Raw genomic sequence first — 17,611 nt, 5'->3', positions numbered from 1 at the left:
ATATTACTCTCAAGAACGAATTACTTATGTCTACAGACAAATAGAAACACATCTCATGATCATGAATTGGAAGAATGAATATTGTGAAAATGACCATACTGCCCAAAGCAATCTACAGATTCAATGCAATTCCCATCAAAATACCAACATCATTTTTTATAGAACTAGAAAAAACAATCCTAAAATTCATATAAAACCAAAAAGAGCCCACACAGCCAAAGCAATACTAAGCAAAAAGAATACATCTGGAGGCATCACATTACTGGACTTCAAATTATACTATAAGCCTATAGTTACCAAAACAGTATGGTACTGGTATAAAAATAGGCATTTAGACTAACGGAAAAGAATAGAGAACAAAGAAAGAAAGCCAAATACTTAAAACCAACTATTCTTCAACAAAGTACACAAAAACATAAATTGGAGAAAGGACACCCTATTCAATAAATGGTGCTAGGAAAACTGACAAGCCACATACAGAAGAATGAAAGTGGATCCTTATCTCTCACCTTAAAAATCAACTCAAGACCTATCAAAGACTTAAATATAAGACTTGAGACCATAACAATTCTAGAAGGTCCATTGGAAAAACTCTTTTGGACATTGGCTTAGGCAAAGAATTCATGACTAAAACCCCAAAAGCAAATGCAACAAAAACAAAAATAAATAAATGGGACCTAATTAACTAAAAGGCTTCTGCACAGCAAAAGAAATAATTAGCAGAGTAAACAGACAACCCACAGAGTAGGAGAAAATATTTGCAAACTATGCATCCAACAAAGGACTAGTATCCAGAATCTGTGAGGAACTCGAATCAGCGAGAAAAAACAATCCCATCAAAAAGTTGGCAAAGGACATGAATAGACATTTCTCAAAAGAAGATATACAAACAGCCAACAAACATATGAAAAAAATGCTCAGCATCACTAATCATCAGGGAAATGCAAATTAAAACCACAAGATAACACCTTACTCCTGCAAGAACAGCCATAATTAAAAAGTCAAACAATAGATGTTGGCATGGATGTGTAAAAAGGGAAAACTTTTACACTACTGGTGGGAATGTAAACTAGTACAACCACTATGGAAAACAGTATGGAAATTCCTTAAAGAACCAAAAGCACATCTATGGTTTGATCCAGCAATCCCACTACTGGGTATCCATCCAAAGGAAAAGAAGTCATTATATGAAAAAGACACATGCACACACATGTTTATAGCAGCACAATTTGTAACTGCAAAGATATGGAAACAACCTAAGTGCCTACCGACCAACAAGTGGATAAAGAAAATGTGGTGTATATATACACCATGGACTATCTCTCAGCCATAAAAAGGAACAAAATAATGTCTTTTGCAGCAACTTAGATGGAGCTGGAGGCCATTATTTGAAGTGAAGGAATGGGAAACTAAATACCATATGTTATCACTTATAAGTGGGAGCTAAGCTATGAGGATACAAAACATAGAGTGATGTAATGGACTTCGGGGACTCGGAGGTGGAGGCTAGGAGGGGGTTGGGGGATAAAAGACTACATATTGGGTACAGTGTTCACTGCTCGGATGACGGGTGCCCTAAAAACTTAGAAAATCAGTCTAGTTAATTGCATATTCTGATAGATTTTTTTTCCTAATTCTACCATGTTTTAAGCAACTCTTGCCTTGAATTCATACAAGTTTTTACTATTATTTCATTTAAGTTCTAATAACAACAATAATAATGACAGTTATCAACTACACTTTCTGTGGTACTAAGCATTAGAAATAACTTATAAAGGTCATGCAGTCCATAAAAGAGTTGGTTTATTTCAGAACCTGACAGAATCCCCTTTCATGGGACAACTATTCAAAGTGGGTAAACAATCTTACACACTTCTCAATTATATATTTCTCACCCTACCACAAACATATATCCCGAAGTCACAGTTATCTGGTAGATCCTACCCTGAGCTCATTGTTTTCAGGAAGGGATAAAGCTGTGCTTCTCAAATTTCCATATAAAACACCTGGTGATCTCACTAAATGAGATTCTGTTTGACACAGCATTCCTGTTTAAATAATGCTATTTTTTATTCTTATACTTTCGACCATCCCCGACTCCCAGTAAAAGTAGAAGCTTCCACCTCAACTTCACTGTGTTCAGACACACCGCCTCATCAGGACCATGGAGAGTTTGCTTCTTTCCATTTCCCAAGCTTGCGTGAGCCACTTAGAAAGGCCACTATGCCTAACTTAGCCCCAGGCATTTCCATAAAATAGAAAAAGGGTATTTTGCGGCCCTTCTAAAAAACACGTAAACACAGTTTCATGGTAAAAAAAAAAAAAAAAAAAAAAAAAGAGAGGAGACAAAATTTAAAAAAATTCTATAGTTTATAGAAAACGACTAATATCCTGGCTGGGCGCAGTAGCTCACGCCTGTAATCCCAGCACTTTGGGAGGCCGAGGCGGGTGGATCACGAGGTCAGGAGATCGAGACCATCCTGGCTAACACGGTGAAACCTCGTCTCTACTAAAAATACAAGAAAATTAGCCGGGCATGGTGGCAGGCGCCTGTAGTCCCAGCTATTCGGGAGGCTGAGCCAGGAGAATGGCATGAACCCAGGAGGCGGAGCTTGCAGTGAGCCCAGATGGCGCCACTGCACTCCAGCCTGGGAGACAGAGTGACATTCTGTCTCCAACAACAAAAAAAAAGAAAACGACTAATATCCTATGACTGAACCCAAACGTAAGGAGGAGTTATTCTTTCTTTTGTCTATGTGTTAATTAGAGTCAATATGATTTTCATTCTGGATATGGACTTCATACTGTCAAAAAGCAACACTGTAATTAGATCACTTTCCATGTTTTCAGAGACAGTGCCTGTATCATAAAAACTGTACTGTTTTCGGTAAGTTTCACCGAGAAACTTCAAGATGTTTATACTTCATTACTATCCAGTAAAGTGAAATCTTCAGTCTTACACAGCATACTCTGCTGGAAATAATAACTTGTACATCCGTAAGTACATTATGTATAAGAAGGACAGACCTGATTATTCTAAAAGTAGCGCCAATTTTCTTTTCTCATTGCGAGTATGTACTTCACTGTCGGATTGGGAAGTGAGAAATCGTTACTGCCAAGTGAACATTAAGAATTATTCTATGAGCAAGAGGCCTGGGCAGGAAAAGACACTCCTTAACTTAGTCTTGACCATTTGATAACTTATTGTCACAGGCAAAATCAAGTAACAGTTTGATGCAGATATCCAAAATGTGTTCCTCTTATAGGAAGTTTCCTTCTTTATTTTACTAGTGTTCTCTGAATAGTAAATTGTTTCCATCCACTGAATCTGTGGCTGACCTTTTATCTTCGCATGGCCATTGTATGCTCTAATTCTTTTTTTTTTTTTTTTTTTTGCTAAGGATGCTGCATTTAGTGACACTTTTATTTTCCTCTGGCATTACGACACCTGTTGTGTTGTTTTTCGAGGCATCCAGTTGCATCTTGCATGATGATTGACCATGGTAGATAATCTCTGGGTTTTGCTTATGTATGTCACGCCCCCCTTGGTGCCATCTTTAGGGACTCAAGACTGGGGCAGATCACATGGCTATTCACCCTCTCCCCCTCCTACTACATTTTTAAAGAGATAAAATTAGTTTTTTAGTATTCAGAGCAGGTCTGAAGGGGAATGAAGACACAAAAGGGCAATCTAGGGGGCCTCTGGGTAGTAAAAGAAGTATCTCATTCTTTTACTTGAAAAATATTGGGGATATTTATGAGACGATTGATATGTCAGCAGATACGCTCTTTTGGAAACAAAAACCAAGACTCATCTCTTTTAGGAAGCAGCTGCTGCCTTCTACAGTTACTGTTCAATCACCAGCAGTCTGAAATTCTCCAACTCACCCCAAGGCAGTTATCTCTGATGCAAATTTCACTGCATGCATATAGCATGCAAATGCATAGAAAGCCATTTTCTTTACATAGCAAAGTCACTTTTCGAACCATGCTTATCAGCATCCTTAAGAAGGCAGATAAAGATTACCATCCTAAGTTACCAATAATATATTTAAAATCCTAAAAGATGAACATTTACCTTGGGAGAAAGTCATGTTGTATCACCACTGGCTATATGGAGAAGGTTTGGGTCTGCTAGCTTCTGACTGCCTGGATTTCAAAGCCAAATTATCTTGCTTTTCAAGTAGGGGAGTCTCTCTCTCTCTCTCTCTCTCTCTCTCTCTCTCTCTCTCTCTCTCTCTCACACACACACACACACACACACACACCCCCCTCCAATGCCTCAGGAAAGGACAAAATCAAAACAATGAGAGGAGAACAATAAAAATAAATAGATTAGGAAAAGAATAACGGTCTCTATTTCCCCATCTCTAATTGAGGGCTCGACTACAGGCTCTGCAGTTGTGATTTTAAGTACCGAACGTTCTGAACAATGACACAACAGTCTGCCACTTTTACCTCACAGAAAGGAGAGCAGAGGGAAGCTAAGAGAACCTTCTGCCAAGCTAGAAAATTTATAGCCAGGCAGTGGTTGGCAAGGGAGGGACCCCTGACTTGGGGATGAATGATGGTCCCCATAAGGAACCTGCAAAAGTAAGCTGTAACCTTTGGAGAAACCAGAAAATGATCTCTCCACTGGAACGTTTACGTTCTGCTCGGCTATGTCTCCAAAGCTTCAGATCTCCTTCCCTGACCTTGCGTTTCCTATTTCTTCTAAGCCAAGCTCAGCAAGTCCCTATTGTTAGCAAATCACATCTGCCATCACTTGCTGTAGCTGTCGCACTGCCTGAAAGCCTGGCTTGCACACTTGCCTCTCCAACTTTGTGTGATGAGAAGTTCTCTATTCCTTTTCCCTATCTAGTGCCTGAAAACCGGTAAGGCACAAAGCCCACTCCTTCCCCCTTCTAAGCGGTTAGCGTGGGGCCCGTTATACCGCTCAGGTTTATCTCAACATAACACCAGCTCACCCACCAAAGAGGCTGAGCACTCGCCAAGTTTATCTTGCCTCAGCGGATGAAGTATCAAACTCACTCTTGTTTTGCTTCAACCATCAATCCCTCCAATAATTGCAATCAAAAGGAAAGCATTTTAATGTTCACTATTTTAATACCCGTTTCCACGGGCCGAGGGGGGGTGGAAATCCCGAGGATGAGGGAGCCCTACCAGTCTCCACCTATCGCAGCCGGCCCCGCGCAGGGTCTCCGCTGGGCATCAACGCGCGGGGCCTGGGTATTTTGGCCCTGGCCGGGCCCCTTGCTCCTACGTCGCTAGTTGCCCTGGGGCGGCGACCTGTGCCTGGGAGGCGGGAAACCCCGCGGCTCCAGAGAAGCCAAGCGAAGTCCCAGAAGCCATGTAAAGGTGAGAGAAAGAAGGTAGAAGAGAGCGGTGAGTGGAGCCAGAGAGAGGCGCGCATGGCGTGGCGGCGGCCGGGTGCGGGGCCGTCTTACCTCGGCAGGCGCCCGCGCACCAGGCAAGCAGCAGCAGCAGCAGGAGCGGGGACGCTGCGGCCACCTGTCCGGCGGGCGACCTGGGGCGGCAGCTCGCTGTTCGCAGCATCTCGGCGACTGCGGGAGGCTCGGTGCTAGGGACCCTGCGCTGCGCCACGCGTAGCTAGTGCTTCACCTGGTGCTGGCCGTGCCTCCAGCGTCCCTGGAGCGCCGCTCGCGGGGCCCGGACACAGAACTGAGCGCCCGGCGCTCCGTCAACTTTTAAATCTCGCGCACACGTGGGCTGGGCTGCGCGGCGCCTACCTCGCGTCACCCCGCCCCGCTGCCTGCCCGCGCCCCACCCTGCAGCGGGACCCGAGCCCCCTAGCCTGAGTTTCTGACCCAAGTACCACGCATTTTCGCTCTGGGATAAAGAGAATGGAATTTAAATAATGCACCATTCCCACCTTTGGAAGGACTGGACTGGTAACAGGATGTGGATGGCAAATCAGGCCGTCTGAGTTTTTAAACTTGGTAGTGGCGACGCTCTCCGGTGTCCTGGGTCTATGTTGGACGCCCTTTCCCCTTCACCTCTTCCAGAGCTCTGGCAGTCCCTAGTACGCACCTCTGTGGAAGCACCTCTGTTTTGTTCCCCGGTTTATCCCCAGTTCCAAGCTTAATGCCTGGTGCATATCAGGGCAGTGTTGGTTCAACTGTGATGTTGATGCTATCGACCCTCCTCCAAATTCCTGCAAAATCACAGACCCCTTAGGGAAATGCAGTTGCCTGTTAATAAAGGATAAAGAAGAAAGGACTGCTGGGGCTTGACCACACACACATTTCTAACTGGTCTGGGGTGCCGGTTATCCTACGGATTTCCAAGCCTTAGGAAACTCCTTTTTCTATGCATTTCTGCTGCTATTGCATCCTGATTTCTACCGTGACCAGACTCCCTCTTTCCATCTCTATACTTTCCTGTATTTCCTTGACTGGAAACGTTCAGGAAGCAGCCTCTTCCAGGACACCAGCTAATACAGTCCTAATTTCCTTCTACAGAAAGAGAGAAAACTAGTCTTTATTATTATTATTATTTCAAGTTTCGGGGTACATGCGCAGGATGTGCAGGTTTGTTCCATAGCTAAACGTGTTCCATGGTGGTTTGCTGCACCTATCAACCCGTCAGCTAGGAATTATGTCCAGCATGCATTAGCTATTTTTCCTGATGCTCCTTCTGCCCCCGCGCCGCCCCTCCCCGCCCCATAGCCCCTCGCCATGGGCCCCAGTGTGTGAAAACCGGTGAAAACCGGTCTTATTTGACCTCCCTTTGAAAGGCGAGGAATGCTGAGGAAAGGGCAGGAAGTACATTAACATATTTGAAGGGGCGTTTTTGCGTCAGGCACTTTCTCATGCTATTTTATTTAATATTCATGGTATCTCTGGGATGTAAAAGTACTGAAATTCTCATTAATGATGCCAGGAGAGATTAAACAATCTGCTCAAGACTGTCAGCATGTGAAGAAGCCACTGGCTATTCTACTCCACCAAGATACTTCTCCCTAAATCAAGAGTTTTAATGTATCAGGCACATACAGTTCAACCTACTGTAAGCAAGACCTGACCTTTGGGGATACAAGATTTAGTGACAGAGTTACAATTTGGTAAAGGACCCTAAACCCTTACTCAAATAGCTGAATTACAAGGCAGATTGGGATAGTGCTGTGTCAGAAATACGAAGAGAGGCAGGAGAAAACCTGACAGATTAGGTTAAAAAAAAAATGGCCACCTTCTTTAAATTCTTTATACACAGGAAACATGTAAGAAAGACTAGATTATAGGGTCTGGTCCAAGTTCAAGGATGGGTGAGAAAATACTGGATTCAAGGTTCTTGTACTTTGATTTATTCCCAAAGTAGTAAAAAAAAAAAAAAAAAAAAAAAAAAAAAAAAAAGGGAGCACAAGGGATGTAAATGACCTACGGATGCAAGCAAGTGAACATGGCTCTGCTTCCCTGTGACCTTCTTCCTGGTGTCTCCCAGAGGTGCACTGAAAGATCACCAGTCCCAGCAGCCAGTGTGAGCGTGAAATGTCAGCCAGAGCAGAGAAGCCTGAAATAGTGGGCTCAATGTTTTTTATATCCCCAGTAGGTCAGCAAAATAAACAACTTGTGTATTAAAGGTTTTTTGTTTGTTTGTTTTTTGTTTTTCCTGCATGAACCAGGCTGCTTGGAATGTTCTTGTACATGCCCCCTAGTGTACATGTGCAAGAGTTTTCTGAGGAATATTCCCAGGAGTGGAGTTATTAGGTCACAGGGGATGATCTAGCTAAACTCTGTTTTACATTGTTTTCCAAAGTGTTATACCAATTTACATTCCCACCAACCATGAATGAAGTTTCCATGGCTATTCATTCATGCAAAAACCTTTGTCAGTTTGGTGAGTGTGACTTCTTTTCTTTTTTTTTTTTCGAGATGGAGTCTCACTCTGTCACCCAGGCTGGAGTGCAGTGGCAGGATCTTGGCTCACTGCAACCTCTGCCTCCCAGTTCAAGGGATCCTCCTGTCTCAGCCTCCTAAGTAGTTGGGACTACAGGTGTGCACCACCACACCTGGCTAATTTTTGTATTTTTAGTAAAGATGAAGTTTCACCATGTTGGCCAGGCTGGTCTTTAAACGCTTGACCTCAGGTAATCCCCCTGCCTCAGCCTCCCAAAATGTTGGGACTATAGACATAAGCCGCCGAGCCCAGCGAGGGTGACTTCTTATTGTGGACTTAGTTTGCAATCCCAGTTTACTACAGAGGTTGAGTAATTTTCCACAAATTTTTGGCCATTATTGCTTCCTCTTCTGTGAAATATCTCAGTGAAAATTTATTTCACCCATTTTCCCCCATTGGGTTGTTAGCTTTTTTCTTATTCATTATAGCAAAGCTTTATGTATTTGGGAACATTTGTTTGATTAAATATGTGGCAAATATTTTCTCCCTGTTTATGGCTTTTCTTCCATTATTTTTAATATGAGTTGTTATTTTTGAAGAAATGTTCAGGAAAAGACTTGCAGGCTTGAAGGTCATGCCATTATGTGACTTGAATGATAAGAGAAGATAGATAGGGGAGCAGGAAAGTGGGGGCACATAGGCACTGGATTCCTCTGGGAACAGATTACTAAATGGAAGCTGATTCCACAGGTACCCCTTTGTCCAAGCATTGCAAAGAAGTGAAATCCCAGATCACTGCAGTGGTGCCTTGATAATTTAGTTACAGATATTCCAATCTGTACTTCTAAATTCACATTCATTTAAGTTGAGCTTGTATATCCATGTATACCAGCTTTGAGAGCATTTCCATTTATTCCGTATCAGATTGAAAGTTTGATTCTTAATGCCATGCTGATTCCTCTCACCTATTATCTCTTGCATTCTTCACCACAAATTGGCAACTGGACTTTGCTTTCTGCTGACAATCTATAACAATGAAAGTTCAATTGGTCAAGGGTCTGCAGATTAGCAAGACCTACTAGCTTGTGATAGAGATGTCTAGAAAAGTTGTCATGGAAAGGATTAAAAAGGGGAGGAGAGTCGGATATCAGGAGAATGAGAGAGTCAGCAATAGATAGAAACCAGTCAGGCAGCTAAGTGGTATTTCATGCCTGTAATCCCAGAGCTTTGGGAAGCTAAGGTAGGAGGATCACTTGTGGCCAGGAGTCCAAGACCAGCCTGGGCAACATAATGAAACCTCATCTCTACAAAAAATAAAAAGAAAATTTAGTTGGATGCAGTGGCATGTAGTCCTAGCTACTCAGGAGGCTGAGGCAGGTGGATTGCTTGAGCCCAGGAATTTGAGGTTGCAGTGAGCTATGATTGTGCCACTACACTCCAGCCTGGGCAACAGAGTGAAACTGTGTCTCTATGAGTGGATGAATGAATGAATGAATGAATGAATACATATATACATACATACATATATACACATATACAGTCAGTTTGCAATAGGGAAGTCTAGTAATAAGCAAAGAGATCCAGCTTCAGGAACTAAAAGTAGAGGCAAGATCTGGAAAATTTAAGGGCTCTAGGCAAGGTGAAGTCATGAAGTCCTTCAAATATTAATCGAACACCTACTGGGCTCCATTCTGGGAGCTTGGGATATAGCAGTGATGTCTCTGCCTTGGAGTTGGCGGATTTTCAAGGGAGTCAGATAATAAGAAAGTAAATTTTAAAATTAGCAATTTCAGCTAGTAGCAAATGCTATAAAAGAAATTAAACCAGGGTAATGAAATAATAGAAGGTGGCTGGCAGTTGGGGGAAAGATACTTGAGCCAGGATCATCTAGGCATGCCTCTCTGAGGAGGGCTTATGGGAGGCCTGAATGATGAGAAGGAATGAGTTATGGGAAGAACTGTGAAAAAGGAACCCCAGACAGAGGGACCATCAAGTGCAAAGGTCCCGAGGCAGAAACAAGTCTCAAAGGTTTAAGGAGCAGAAGGAAGCCAGCGTAGCTGGCACGGAGTGAGTGAATGGAGTGTGGGGAGCTGAGGTCAGTGAAGTAGGCAGGGTAGGGTCTTGATCATTCATGAGTCTTAGGGGCCATAATAATGAGTTTAGATTTTTCTCTAAATAGAATGGGAAGCCTTTGGAGGATTTAAAGAAGAGGAGTGAGATGATCTGAACTATATTTGAAAAAGATCACTCCAGCTTCAGTGAAGAGCAGGCTCTGGGGGACCTGAATAGAAGCAGGGAGACCAGGTAAGAGGATACTACAGAAGCTCATGCCATGGCCAAAAGGAACGAGTATTACTCAAGAAATCTTTGCCTACTCCGATGTCCTGGAGAGTTTCCCTAATGTTTTCTTTTAGTAGTTTCATAGTTTGAGGTCTTAAATTTAAGTCTTTAATCCATTTTGACTTGATTTTTGTATATGGTGACAGAGGTCTAGTTTTATTCTTCTGTATACGGATTGTCAGTTTTCCAAGCACCATTTGTTGAAGAGACTGTCCTTTTCCAATGTATGTTCTTGGCAACTTTGTCAAAAATGAGTTGACTTTAGATATATGGATTTGTTTCTGGCTTATCTACTCTGTTCCATTGGTCTGTGTGTCTGTTTTTATGCTAGTACCATGCTGTTTTGGTTACTATAGCTCTGTAGTATGATTTGAAGTCAGGTAATGTAATTCCTCCAGTTTTGTTATTTTGCTTGGGATAGCTTTGACTATTCTGGTTCATTTGTGGTTCCATATAAATTTTAGGATCTTTTTTCTACTTCTGTGAATAATATCATTGGTATTTTAATAGGGATTGCATTGACTCTGTAGATTGCTTTGGGTAGTATGAACATTTTAACAGTGTTGATTTAGGAGGACTTTTGAATAAACTGAACTGTACTGAGAAATCATCCTAGGAGAAATGCTTTTCTAAAAGACAATGAAAGTACAATGAATACAAGAAATGGAAGACTATAGATCAAATAAATTGATGTTTCTTAAGACTTCCTGTTGTAGGATAATTCACTTTGCCCTGATAATGACACAACAGTTCACGTAATTGTAAGAAATACAACATCCTTTACAGGAAAGGAAAACTTTTCTTATTTCTCTAATTACTTGCTAAAATTAATTTTAAACCATTTACAAAAATAATAAGCAACATTATGAAAAGTCCTTCCTTTTGAGGTTCTTTTCAGATTCACCCAGTGAATGTAGTTTGGACTGATGGGCTAATGGCAAATAAAAGATTTGTATGAAAGTCCAAGAGCCATTCTTTTGCAAAAAAGGTTTCATCTCTTCAGCCTCTTGGGGTCATGAAGCATTGCAGGTGGGGATAGTTTTGATGAATTCTCTAAGTGCTGGCCATGGAAGGTTAAGATGCCATCTGAAAGCAGCATGGGTATATCTCAGAGAGAGCCTTGAGAAATAAATTTCTTTTGAGAAAAGTAATAAGAGAATTTTTTAAAAAGCAAAGTCAATGGCTTTTTACATTTACATTGATGCCCACAAGGCTAGATTTTCACATGATAGATGTACTGAGAGTAAAGCCATTAAAGAAAAGCAGCAATGTCACTGCAAAATTGGAACATGACATTAAAAAAAATTCAGTCCATTGAAGGCAGAATCTTTTCTTGTTCCTTAAATTGCAATGAAAATATTAATAACTACTAATGAAAAATTTATTAGATTTTCTTGACATATTTATAAATCACATCTGGACAAAGCTAGCAAAAAAAACAGGTATTTCCAGACCTATGAAGTTTTGCAAAAATGGAACCTAAAATTAAATGATAGCTATAAAAATACAAGGACAGATGATAAAGTAATTTTTATTATTTCTACACAGTATAGCCATTTTTTATTGCTAGACTAGTTTTCAATCTATTTAAAAATAAATCAAAACATTATTATGCTTTCTAAAGGCATCTGGTATTTATGAAAAAATACATAAAGTTTTTATATAGACATGTTCAGATCAAAATTTTTATTGCATTTGGGCAAAAGTGATTGAAAAAAGTGAAGAGAAAAGAAGTTGGTATAATTTGATGTTTTTAAAAAAGTTTAAATAATTGAAAGATACCTGGAATGAATTACTGAATATAAAAATAAGTCACATATTAGTTAATGTTATAAAAGGGGTAATCACTACTCATTTTATCTCCAGTATCGCAAATAATTTAAGCTCTGATTTTTTAAGTAAAAAATATCTGTATTTTTTAATACAGATATGAAATGCTGAAAGTTGTATAAATATGCATGTCATGTTGCTCTAAATTAAATACTAATTGTTATTATTTTAAGAAATTTAAGAAATTTCTGAGAATAAAATTAGCCAGTGTTGAGCAGTTTATTTTCTTTGTTCATCTGTAATCAAATCCTTTTTTCCTAAAAAATTAATCACATGTCCCTTTTCTATGTTTTCATCCATTAGTGTGAATTCAGATGTAAGCTACTTTCAATCTTCCCAAGTTTCAACCATAATTTTAAAGTTTTTAAACAGTTTAAAGGGAAAAAGCAAAAACAGACAATATATTTACTTCTTAGAGAAAACTGAAAAACAAAGTTAAGGCAATCATTGCATTAACTGAGTAGGTTTGCAAGCAGGTTATCTCTGGTCTTCTCTATTATGACATCTATTGGTTTGGTGCAAAGTAATGGCAAAAACTCAATTACTTTTGCACCAATCTAATATATGTTTAATGTCTATTGGTTCAATTGCCAACAATTGATTGGTGGCAATTGTTGATCAATTAAAACCACCTTGAACTTTTTTGCTTTCATCCTTCTCTCCTCCTACACTTTTATTCCCTTTTTAACATGGTGGCTCACGCCTATAATTCCAACATTTTGGGAGGCCGAGGTGGGAGGATTGCTTGAGCCCAGGGATTCCAGACCAGCCTGGGCAACATAGGGAGACCCTGTCTCTACAAAAATAGAAAAATTAAAGTTAAAGTTTAAAAATATCAAAGAATTGCTTCTAATTCCTGTTCTATCCCACCACATCATTATTACTCTAGCTTAGAGATCTTCAGGTATACGGAGTTAATTCTATACTGGGAAAGGCATTTGAGGTAGATAGTAGTTATCTTCTTGATGACATCTTCCTTCCTTGATCACCTGATACTTAGCAGAAACTTCCTTCCTCTCAGCACTTTCTATCTCCTTTGCATAGCTTTTTTCCCCCTGAGCACTTATACCCTCCTGATAATACCATACTACATGTCTATATCTAGATAATTTTTCATTTGCTTATTATCTGTCTCCTTTTAGTAGAATGAGAACTCCAAGTAAGGTTTTAAATCCCTTTTATCATTTTAAAAACACTCATTTTATATTTGCTTTTATATTCTTCTAATATCTCAAGTTCTCGGTGGTGTCAAGATAACTTGGCACATAGTGGGCACTACAGAGTATATGTAAATGAATCAGGGAAATAAATAATCTGATTTATGAAGCTTCTATTTATACTATTATTCAAACTTTAAGTACGTATGCATAAATGGTGATATACCCTTAAACTATACTGGAATAATGAACAGTCTTTCACTGTATAAACCATTTCGTAGAATCTTCCTGAGTTCTATGTCCTATTTTGTTGTAGTCAATTTGGGAGATGAGAAGCTGAAATTGATAAAGAGTCAATTAGCATATGGTGGAAAATAAAAATATAGAAGTATTATTAGGAACTGGGATTATCTAGCCAGGAGAGCAAGGATTCTTGGAGGGAGTGTGACCTCATGGTTGAGAGACTGAGCAGTGGAGCTGGACAATCTGACTTTGAGTCGTGGCAACACCCACCTGCTCAGTGGAATACACTGGGATGACAATTAGCTTCTGAAAGCTTGTTTTTGTTATGTTTAAAATGTGAGTGTATGATTTTTTGCTTTTTGGCCTACACAGCACCCCTGTTTTGGAAGACTGTGCCTTCCCTCTTCTATAATAATTTTACACAATTCAGGGATCAATCTCTGGATTTGTGCAGGGGTTATGGTGAAGGTGTTCTCATTCTCTGTTAATCTGACGTGTAAGGACAATATTGCTTACATAGAGAGAGGCTGTTTTACAGTGAAACCAGCCAGCAATGAGAGATGGAGAGACAGAGAGAGAGAGAGAGAGAGAGAGATTGATATTGATAAACATACTGACGGTCAGCTGGTCAGCTGTGCCTGAAACCAGGTCCATCCTTTGGAGTTTGGAGTTAGGTAAATCAAAAATTTCCATTTTTCTTTTAAGTTGGGTTTGAGAAATTTGCAACAGTGACTGAAACAAAATACATACCCAATAAATTTTAGTGTGTTGGTGATGATAAATGGAGGAGGAAGAAAAGTCATCACATAGCAGAGAGGGCTTTAAAAACTTCTAAAGTTTTATTCAATTTTGTGTGTATTTCATAATGAGAGTGGCAATGTCTAAAATAGGAAGAACAGATATGAGAAAGAGGAGAATTCATTTTCTTCCACCAAACTTTCAAAGACCTAGACCCACCAATTCTTCACGGAGAGAGGAGGTTACTATACTAATCACTACGTAGCCTCTTACTATTTGGGCCTTTCCATAAACACACAACCCAAGCTCTCACCAATTTTTAAACACTTTTAATTTTATGTAATTATAGATTCACAGGAAATTGTTAAAAAATGTACAACGAGGTCCTATGGATCCTTCGCTTAGTTTTCCCCAGTGATAACATCTTGAATAACACGATATTAAAACCAGGAAATTGACATTGGTACAACCCATAGAACTTATTTAGATGTCACCACATTTACATGTACTCATTTGTGTGAGTGTGTAGTTCTATGCAATTTTATCAAATACGCAGACTCTTGTAACCACCACCACAGTCAAGATACAGAACAGTTCCATCCACAAGCCTCCCTTACATTATCTTTTTTTTTTTTTTTTTTTTTTTTTTGAGATGGTATCTCGCTCTGTTGCCCAGGCTGGAGTGCAGTGGTGTGATCTTGGCTCATTGCAACCTTCACCTCTGGCTCCCCTGCCACCTGGGTTCAAGCGATTCTCCTGCCGCAGCCTTGGGAGTTGCTGGGATTACAGGTGTCCACCACCACACTCAGCTAGTTTTTGTTATTTTTAGTAGAGACTGGGTTTTACTATGTTGGTCAGGCTGATCTCAAACTCCTGACCTCAAGTGATCCTCCTGCCTCGGCTTCCCAAAGTGCTGGGGTTACAGGCCTGAGCCACTGCGCCAGCCACATTATCCTTTTATAACCATACCCACCCACCATGTTCTTATCCCCAGCCCCTGGCAACCACTAATCTATTCTTCATCCCTATAATTTTGTTATTTTTAATTTTATGAATGTTATTTTGTTTTATGAATGTTATATATTTTATTTTATGAATGTTATATAGAATCATATACTATGTTATCTTTGGATTTTTTTTTCACTCAGCATAATTTCCTTGAGATCATCCAAGTTGTGTATGTCAGTAGCTTGTTCCTTTTTATTGTATTCCATTTCACTCTTCCCCGCCTGAAGGGCATTTGGTTGTTTCTGGTTTTTTACTCTTATGAAAAAGATGCTATGAATGTTCTTTTACAGGTTTTTGTGTTGACATAAATTTTCACTTCTCTGGAATAAATGGCCTAGAGTGCAATTGCTGGGTTGTATAGTAAGCACTTGTTTAGAGAATGAGAAACTAATTTCTAGAGTGGCTGTACCATTTTACACTCCCAGCAGCAGTGAGTGATTCCGTTTCTTCATATCTTTGTAAGCATTTGGTGTTATCGCTACTTTTTATTTTAGCCATTCTCATAGGTGTGTAGTAATATCTTGTTGTAGTTTTAATCTGCATTTCCCCCCAAAAGCTAGTGATGTTGGGCATCTTTTCAGTCGCTCATTTGCCATCTGTGTGTCCTCTTCAGTGGGACACAGGACATTTCCTTCAGACAGGAAATGTCTGCTCCTGTCTTTTGCCCACTTTCTAATTGGATTGTTTAGTTTTTTACTGTTGAGTTTTGAGTGTTCTTTCTATATACTAGATACAAGGCTTTGTGTTGAATATGTGATTCACCAGTATTTTCTTCGTGTCTGTAGTTCATTTTTTCATCCTCTTTACAAGGTCTTTTGCAGAGCAGACTTTTTAATTGTGAGGTCCAACTTACCACATTTTTCTTTTTATGGATTGCGCTTTTGGTGTCAAGTCTGAAAACTCTCCACCTAGCCCTGGGTTCTGAAGAGTTTTCTCTTATGATTTTTTCCTACAAGTTTTATAGTTTTATATTTAAATCTGTTATTAATTTTAAGTTAATTTTTGCATAAGGTATGAGATATAGGGGAAGGTTAACACTTTTTTGCCTATAGATATCCAATTGCTCCAGAATCATTTTTTGAAAAGGCTGTCATAAATTTTTAAAAACATTATGTTGCCTTCGATTGTGTTTTCATGCTTTTGATATTATTTTCAAAACTATTGAGAAAATGGGATAACCACTTTTTATTTAAAAGTCACTTTAGGATAATCTTGTTTGCTTTGATTTGACTGTACTGTAACTGCAGCCTCTGAAAGCCATTTTTGCTGACAGATCAGCTGCATCTCATTACATCTCAGGAAAAGGAACAGCAGCCCTCCAAAAGAGTATACTCTTAGAAATGCCGTGACCTTTTCTAGTCCAGAAAAAAATGCTGCTTATAAAAGAAATACCCAAAAGCCAATGTTTCCATTATTTAACATAGTTTCTTCTTCCTCAACAAAAACTGGCATGTTCATGAGAGTTAATGAGACTGTAGAAAAATCAATGCCTCAAAGTGTTAGGCGGAAACTTTTCAAAAAGCTCATGTACTGAGTAAGTCAATGTGCAGTAAGTTTAGATCAAAACATATGCCAGCACATAGCTTCATTTTCAACAAAACATACTGAGTTTAGAACTTAAAAATGCCAAAGGAAAGACCTGTACAACCCTTCTGTCAACCGGAAAACTATACTGGACTGTGAATAGGGGTCTCTGGATAGAATAGTAGGTATCTTTTTCCCTCAATCAACACAAAGATCTTTACATTCTCAGGATAATTTAAGCAGATCCGTGTATACTTTAAAGAAATAACTCATTGGAAGATAGGTAAGTGTGGCCAGATGTGGTGGCTCACGCCTGTAATCCCAGTACTTTGGGAGGCTGAGGCAGGTGGATCACCTGAGGTCAGGAGTTCAAGACCAGCCTGGACAACATGATGAAACCCCATACTACTAAAAATACAAAATTAGCTGGGTGTGGTGACACACTCCTGTAATCCCAGCTACTAGGGAGGCTGAGGCAGGAGAATCGCATGAACCCGGGAGGCAGAGGTTGCATTGAGCCGAGATCATGCCATTGTACTGCAGCTTGGGCAACAAGAGTGAAACTCTGTCTCAGAAAAAAAAAAAAAAGAATTGTAGAAGATAGGTAAATGTATGTAAAGCTGCTGACACACGTGTATCCATTTCCTAAAAGCTGCTGAAACACGTGTATCCATTTCCTAACTATCACTTAGATATAGACATGATAGAACAGCATCATATAGTATGCTTGGGGCTTCAAAATTCAATATAATTCCACTGATATAATTTATAGCTGTAAATTTTCTCAGGAATCTATGCCTATGGAATAATATCATTATTAAGAATAATAATAGATGCTATACATATATTATCTCAGTGAAGAAGAAGTAGTTATATATTCAACATTCTTAAAAAAAAGAATTTTCAACCCAGAA

At 39.6% G+C, this 17,611-nt stretch overlaps 1 protein-coding gene across 3 annotated transcripts in view; it reads right to left on the bottom strand.

Moving 5' to 3' along the window:
- Positions 1–5,684, bottom strand: part of NMU (neuromedin U) — a 37,460-nt gene extending 31,776 nt beyond the window's left edge. For 2 of the 3 annotated variants that reach the window (XM_030818920.1, XM_030818919.1), the window contains exon 1: positions 5,448–5,641. In XM_030818920.1, coding sequence (XP_030674780.1) covers positions 5,448–5,556 — 109 coding nt within the window. In that variant the 5' untranslated portion in view covers positions 5,557–5,641. Of the gene's footprint in view, positions 1–5,447 lie in introns of all 3 variants that reach the window. The other variant, XM_030818918.1, reaches the window with a different exon arrangement.
- Positions 5,685–17,611: the final 11,927 nt, after the last annotated feature.

Source organism: Nomascus leucogenys, chromosome 9 (assembly GCF_006542625.1).
Source record: "Nomascus leucogenys isolate Asia chromosome 9, Asia_NLE_v1, whole genome shotgun sequence".
Lineage (NCBI taxonomy): Eukaryota > Metazoa > Chordata > Mammalia > Primates > Hylobatidae > Nomascus > Nomascus leucogenys.
Note: the sequence above shows the minus strand (reverse complement) of the source record. Positions and strands in the feature narration are given on the sequence as shown.